We start from the raw sequence: 7759 nt of genomic DNA on the forward strand, positions 1-7759 counted from the left end.
TCCTAATTTATCCCTCCCTGCCACCTTTCCCCTTTAGTAATCATCAGTTTGTTTTCTAAGTCTGTGAGTCTGTTTCTGTTTTATAAATAAGTTCATTTGTATCATTTTTTTTAGAGTCCACATATAAGTGACATCATATGATATTTGTCTTTCTCTGTCTGACTTATTACTTCATTTAGTATGATAATCTCTAGGTCCATCCATGTTGCTGCAAATGTCATTATTTCATACTTTTTTTATGGCTGAGTAATATTCCTTTGTATATATGTACCCTGTCTTCTTTATCCATTCATCTGTCAAGAGATTTTTAAAAGGCTTGCTTACAAAACACCAACATTGGGCACCTGTGAAGTCCTACCTGAGAAAAATCATTAAATCTATATTAAAGTGTTTTTTAAAATGATTCTATCAGGTGACTATATAAGCATCTAAAACTGGCGTTGATCGAAGTCATCCAGGCTAATGCACCTTCCCCAAATAGTGCTTCCTGTTTCCAAAGAAATATTACACGGTTTCAAATACAAAACAAAATTCCCCTTCTCTGAGGGGATTGGGGGGTGGGAATGGGAATCTTTGTGCTTCTGTTACTTTAGATTTGGACTTTCGGAAGTGCCACCTGATAAGCCATCTTTAATTTGCAACAAGCATGATTTTTTTTTTTTTTTTTTTTTTTTTTTTTTGCTGTACGCGGGCCTCTCACTGCTGTGGCCTCTCCCGTTGCGGAGCACAGGCTCCGGACACACAGGCTCCGCGGCCATGGCTCGCGGGCCCAGCCGCTCCGCGGCATGTGGGATCCTCCGGGATCGGGGCACGAACCCGTGTCCCCTGCATCGGCAGGCGGACTCCCAACCACTGCGCCACCAGGGAAGCCCAAGCATGATTTTTTAATTGACACTTAAGTCCTAAGAGCTGACACATGTATTCGGAATCACTGTGTGCACTGGGAAATAAGTGGAATTGGCTCCAGCATAGAAATTGGTCATTTCCTTACATCCTCTCTGGCGCATGAGAGCTGTGGCGGTGAACCAGTAGGCACTGTGGGGTCAGAAGAGGGAAAAGCACCAGGATGCCAGTGGGTCCTTGCCTTTAGCAGGATGACTGACAGCCCTGTCTCCTGACCACCCCTGGTGAATGTGCCAGTGATAAGGCCTGTCCTGTTGTCCCCACAGCCAGACAAGGTGTTGGTCTGACATGGGCGGGAAAGCCAGGTTTGGTTTGCATGAACCCTCAGCAGTGCAGACAGAGTTAAGACTGCAGAGACCAGTCCTTGCTGGAGCTAGAGTTCAGTGTTTTCCAAAAGCATGTTCCCCACAGCTTGACTTACTTTTTTGGAAGCACAGTCTGCCTGGGGATGAGAACAAGCCAAGGGGAACTGGTGACAGTGAGACACAAAGAATGTCATTTTCTAAGTGCTGTCAGAACACCTCTGAAATGTCACGTTCAGAATCACCTCCTCTCTTTGGAAAGGTACGAGCGACTGGAAGACCAGCTGCACGACCTCACGGACCTGCATCAGCACGAGACGGCCAACCTGAAGCAGGAGCTGGCCAGCATCGAGGAGAAGGTGGCTTACCAGGCCTACGAGCGGTCACGGGACATCCAGGTGCCTTTCCTCTCCCCACCAGAGCTCACGTGGGCTCTTCCCAGCCTTTCATTCGTTTAACAAACTAAGTACATTACCCCCAAGCCCGAAAGGATTTCTGACACGTGGAGCAAACATTTATTCTTCATATTAACCCCATTAGCTCATGTTATAGACATTAAGCTATATGCTGTTTACTTTCTGCCTAAATTAGTTAGCAGATGTTTATTATCTACCCCAAGCCTATCACCAATACTCTACTCTCCCCACCATCACCACAGTTTTTACAAATTTTAAAACATTGGATAAATCTTGCCTTCGACATGCTTGCCTAGGTGGAGGATCAGAAGTAACGCAACTGCCAATTGGCTCAAGACAATGTGAACAAGGGCCAAATCACGTGACGCAGACTCTGAAAGCCTCAGAAATTTAGGCGTGCAGTGCCCAGCAAGCTGTGAACAAGTGGGGCGGGGGTCTACTTAGTGGTCAGACACTGGACTTCAGTCCCAGCCATTTACCAGCTTTGTGGTCCTGAGCAAACCTTAAGTCTATTTGCTCATCTCTAAAATAATAGCTTTCATATTTGTGGGAATTTCAAGCAGTTGAGTGCATACCGTGTTCCAAGCACTATCAAAGCACTTTACGTGTCTAATTTCCCCATCTATTCCTCACAACCACCCTCTGAGGTAGTGTTTGTTATTCTCTTAATTTCTCAGATGTGGAGACAGACCAAGGCACAGAGAGGTTAAGTGACTTGACCAAGGTCTTGCAGATAATCCTTGAGTAATGAGTGTGAATAAATGTCCTGGAGAAGGTGGGACTTGAAGAGGTGGGTGGGATCCTGATGGATGGAGGGAAGGGGTAACTGGATCAGTATAAACAAAGGCATGCTCCAGTATTAATGTGATACAACGCTGTAGTGAAGCAACCCTAGGCTTCTTGAGCTCCTTTTTTTAGGGGTACTAGAGGGTCTCTTTTCCCCCCCAGTTTTTATTCTGATATCATTGACATATACTTGTATTAGTTTAAGATGTACAATATAATATTTGATATGTGTACATATTGCAAAATTATCACCACAATAAGTTTAGTTAACATTCATCACCTCACATCGTTACAAATTTGTTCTCTTATGATGAGAACTTTTAAGGCTTACTCCCTTAGCAAGTTTCAAATATACAATACAGTGTTGTTAACTATAGTGACCAAGCTGTACAGTACATTCCCCAGGACTTATTCACCTTATCGCTGGAAGTTTGTGCCTTTTGGCCCCTTTCGTTCATTTTACCTCCCTTCCCCTTTTAGATTCTGCCAGATAAGTGAGATCATACAGTAGTTGTTTGTCTCTGTCTGACTCATTTCACTTAGCAAAATACCCTTTAGGTCCATCCATGTTGCTGCAAATGGAACTATTCCTTTCTTTCTCACGGCTGCATAGTATGCCTGTGTGTGTCTGTGTGTGTGTGTATGTGTACCTCATTTTCTTTATTCGTCCATCAGTGGACACTTGGGTTATTTCCACGTCTTGGCTATTGTCAATAGTGCTGTAATAAATATGAGGGTGTGGATTTCTCTTCTAGGTACTGATTTCATTTCCTTCAGGTATATACACAGAAGTGGGATTGCTGTGTCATACTGTAGTTCTATTTTTAATTTTTTGAGGAACCTCTACAGTGTTTTCCATAATGGCTGCAGTGATTTACGTTCCCATTGATCACCTTTTTAAAGAAAAAAACAAAAAAGTATACTGTCCCAGTCATGCTCAGCTTCAGTTTTACAAATTTTCTTTGTAGGCAGTGCTTATTTTCTCCAGCCCCACTTTACAAGGGGCTGAAACATAAGGAGAGATTTCTCCCACAATGTGTGAGCCAGAGTTTTAGCTGCCCACGTTTTGTTCCACACCGTGTCTAGGGCTGAGCCTGTGCTAATCCCAGACGTCTACTTGGACAATTCTGGGAGCCACAGCATCAGACTTGTTTGCCTCTGAGGACCCTGGTGCAGAAGACACTTGGGGGATTTCTGCCCCTGCTCTGGGCTAGGAGACTTAACTTCACTGCTGACTGGTTTAAAAAATGGGAACCCATTTAAATGTGAAGTGTTGCCAGGTGAACAGTGCAGTCTGTTTTATTAGAGCATTCTGTTTTAGAATATGTCTGGGATGCCACTAGCTGATGTCTAAATACATGGTTTTCTTATTTAGGGGATTGTTTGGGTTTATATTATTATTCCTTTTTTTAAAGAAACATACTTTAGAGATGGAGGGGTACGATAAAGGGAGGGACTTCACAAAGAGAGCTTAAAAATTTAGAAGAGTTCATTTCAGCATTTTCTAGTTTCACCTTGTGGCTCAGAAGTGCAAAGAGGATGTCTGTGTGAGTGACTGGAGGGTCTTTCTTGTTAGGATAGTTAGAATCCTGGCTCCGCCTCTTACCATAAACCTGCACACATCAGTGTTGTGCCTCAGTTTCCTCATCTATAAAATGGACATATTAATGAGCTCTACCTCAAAGGGCTGTCAGGAGGATTAAATGGGATGAGACATGTAAAGTACTTAAATCTTTACCTGACACATAATAAGCGGACAAAAATAAATACTGGCCAATTTTTGTATTTATTATGTATGAGTAGCCATATTTCTTGGGGCTTTTGGCAATTGGACCTGCTCAGCTTCCTCTTTCTTTTTTTTTTTTTTTCTCTTTATTTCTTGTTATACAAGATGATGGAGTAGTATAGATGAGGGTGACTGTTGCCTATAGGGATGCAAGGGTTTTGGTGTTGTTTTAAAATGCAAATGAGTTTTTTAACCCTGAATTCTCAATTAGAAGAGTTTAAAGATAATCCTGTCCTCTGTCCTTATCCCCAATAAGTTAAATACTGGGCCCGAGAAAGTACTAAAGATTGTGGGGCTGAATATCTCTTAGTGGGTGCTGTAACCAAAATTCCTTACGAATTCACTGCTTAATTTTCTTGGATTTTCCTTTTGGTAAAAAATTTGACAGAAGTTCTAAGGCAGTTCTAGGATCAGTCTACTTGTATATGTAATTCATCTACCCAATCACAGATGGATGAATTTGCCTAAAATGTTGATCTTTTATCCTGTTCTATCACCTTTTCCATGCCATGCCTAAAAGAGGGGACACCATGGGCCTAAGTATTTGAAAAGAATGCATGATATTGGGGGCACTTGCCTGTCATTGTAGAAAGCCAGAACTTTTTAGAATGTGAGATCTGAAGAAGTTGTACCTTTTTTGTTGGTAGCCTGTGTAATGGAAGTTCCTATAGTAACAGAGAACCCTTGGCCCATAGAGCATGTTCAGCAGAAGGAAAGTAAATCAGTTTTGGAGCCATTATGCTTGTTTAAAACCTGAAAACATTAATGGATTTTAATTGAGCAAACATATATTGGTAAATGAGTTAGAAAATAGGCTCGTGAACTAAAAGGAGCTCCTTGTACCACCTCTACTTCGATCCTTTTCTCCCGAGAGGTGTAAGGTTTTTCTCTCTCAAACCTCATATCCCATTACTGGCATCCAGTCTGGAGCATTCAGCCAGCACGTACCTCCTGCTGCAGATAATAGCGCGGTGCAGGTGTGGTCCCTTGGTTAGGGATGAGGGCCAGAGGGAGACTTGACATAGTCTGGTGGGTCCAGGAAGGCATCCCTCAGGATGTGACCATCAACGTGGGGCCTGAAAGATGGAGGGGAATGGTGTGTGGGGAGGCAAACCTTTCGGGCACAGCACACTGCGTGTGCAAAGGCCCTGAGCATGGTCCTTTTCAGAACTTCAGAAAGCCGGTATGGCCAGAACACAGTGAGGGGGGAGGGAGGGGGGAGGAGGCTTACCAGGTAAGCAGGGCAAGAGACAGTGGCTGGGCCTGGACCACATTAAAGATTTAAAAGGTTCTACAAGAAGGAGTGACATCCGATATGCGTCTTTCAAAGATCACTTGGGCTGCTGTGTGGAAAGTGGATTCATGAGGCTGAAGACCAAGAGGGTGTGCAGAGAAACGAGTGGAAAGTTACTGCAGGTGGAGACCCTGATGACTGAGGTGGGGGGTTACTGTGGGGGGAGAGAGAAATGGACCGGTTAAGATAAATACCAGATGTTGCATCGGAGGGGCTGGATGCTGGATTAGATGAGAGGGGTGTCAAGGCATGCCTCTCAACGTTTCTCACATGACAACTTAGTGCATCAGATGCTGTTTTCTGAGAAGAGGAATTGGAAGGGAAACAGTTGATGGCAGGAGCGGGGAAGATGCAGACATGAATCCACAACTGGCCATGGTGCATTTGAGGTGCTTTTAAGAAGCTCAAAATGGAGATGTCCAGGACGCATGTAGACACATGAGTCAATCTCGAGAGACAGCTGGGCTGGAGATGCTTGGAGTCGCCCGTGTCTAGTAATCAAAGCCTTGGCAAGGATGAGATCTGGGGAGAAGGCGTAGCTGCAGATAGTGCCCTGGTAACGCAGCGTTTAAAGAGCAGCCATGGGCCTCCCTGGTGGCGCAGTGGTTGAGAGTCCGCCTGCCGATGCAGGGGATACGGGTTCGTGCCCCGGTCTGGGAGGATCCCATATGCCGCGGAGCGGCTGGGCCCGTGAGCCATGGCCGCTGAGCCTGCGCATCCGGAGCCTGCGCATCCGGAGCCTGTGCTCCGCAACGGGAGAGGCCACAACAGTGAGAGGCCCGCATACCGCAAAAAGAAAAAAAAAAAAAAAAATAAAGAGCAGCCATGAGAGCCCCACAGTCAGCCGGGCCCCATCCCTCCCTCCGTCCTCCACTGGTCTGTAACAGGTGCACATGGACTGGGCAGTGGAATAAGGACTAGCAGTTGGTGGGACTTCCCTGGCGGTCCAGAGGTTAGGACTCTGCGCTTCCAGTGCAGGGAGCCCCGGTTCGATCCCTGGTCAGGGAACTACGATCCCGCATGCTCTGTGGCACAGCCAAAAAGAAAAAGACAAAAGGACTAGCCGTTGGAGATGTCACCTACCCTGTGACTGGAGTTAGTCACCCGTCACAAAACGGAATCCCACCCCTCTTCTGGTTTGTCCCTGATGGTTCCACCGGATGCCAGTATTTTATGCACTGTATTTTAAATATAGGTGGAGTCAAAAATACCTAACCGTAATTCCTCATTCATGATATCTCATGGTTGTAGATACGCGCGCGTTCTGTCTGTGAACGACAGGATAAAGTGAGCCTTGGGATTCTTGTCCTGCTTCTCTGTGTGTCATCATCGTTACCATCGTCAGTCCGAGGCTGCACAGGCAGCAGCGTCCTGGGCTGGGTGGCCCTCGCGCACGTCCCAGCTCACGCTCGCGTGTTGCTGGTGATCTCAACAGCATTTGATCCTCGCTCTCCCTCTCGCCCACAGGAAGCCTTGGAGTCCTGCCAGACTCGCATTTCTAAGTTGGAGCTCCACCAGCAGGAGCAGCAGGCCCTGCAGACAGACGCCGTGAACGCCAAGGTCCTCCTGGGGAGATGCATCAACGTGGTCCTGGCCTTCGTGACTGTCATCTTGGTGTGTGTGTCCACCATCGCCAAGTTCATCTCGCCCATGATGAAGAGCCGCTTCCACATTCTCGGCACCTTCTTCGCTGTGACTCTCCTGGCAATATTCTGTAAAAACTGGGACCATATTCTGTGTGCCATAGAAAGGATAATAATACCAAGATGAAGCTGCTGGTTCCTGTCCTCATATTCTTTCAAGTTTTTATGTTGGAGAGAACTCTCTGCATACTACCGAATTTTAAAATGAACGTTTGTACCGACAGAAGATTACAAGGGCTGCGGCTGTGTGTTGTAAATAACTACGGTTCTCTTCTCTCGGTAGCACTTGCCAGCTGGGTCCCTGTACGTCGTTACCATGAACCTGTTTCCATGCTCTCACCACGTTGCTCACTGCCTTAATCAGACCAGGTTTCCTGCCCACCTGCCCAGTCCAGCATGGTCAGCCTCTGGTTGTTGAGCACTTGGTGTAATTAGTGACCCAGAAGGGATTTTAAATCTCTCTCTCTTAAGTCTCTGTCAAGATTGAGCTGCACTCTTGCTGGCAGTTGTGTTTTCCCCGAGTCCTATAAGCAGCGAGGATGTGGCATGACTTGGGGAGGGGAAGAAGCATAGGCGTTGCCCACGTGAACACGTGTGGCCCGTGGAAGCACAGTAAATCCCGTGTAATC

The 7759-nt window shown here is 46.0% G+C and overlaps 1 protein-coding gene across 1 annotated transcript in view; it reads left to right on the forward strand.

Annotated features, from left to right (window-relative positions):
* The window catches only part of TMCC3 (transmembrane and coiled-coil domain family 3), a 67743-nt gene extending 60486 nt beyond the window's left edge, over positions 1–7257 (forward strand). The window contains exons 3-4 of the mRNA XM_060113185.1: positions 1468–1603; positions 6955–7257. Coding sequence (XP_059969168.1) covers positions 1468–1603; positions 6955–7257 — 439 coding nt within the window. The remainder of the gene's footprint in view (positions 1–1467; positions 1604–6954) is intronic.
* Positions 7258–7759: the final 502 nt, after the last annotated feature.

This window comes from Mesoplodon densirostris, chromosome 11, assembly GCF_025265405.1.
Source record: "Mesoplodon densirostris isolate mMesDen1 chromosome 11, mMesDen1 primary haplotype, whole genome shotgun sequence".
Taxonomy (NCBI): domain Eukaryota; kingdom Metazoa; phylum Chordata; class Mammalia; order Artiodactyla; family Ziphiidae; genus Mesoplodon; species Mesoplodon densirostris.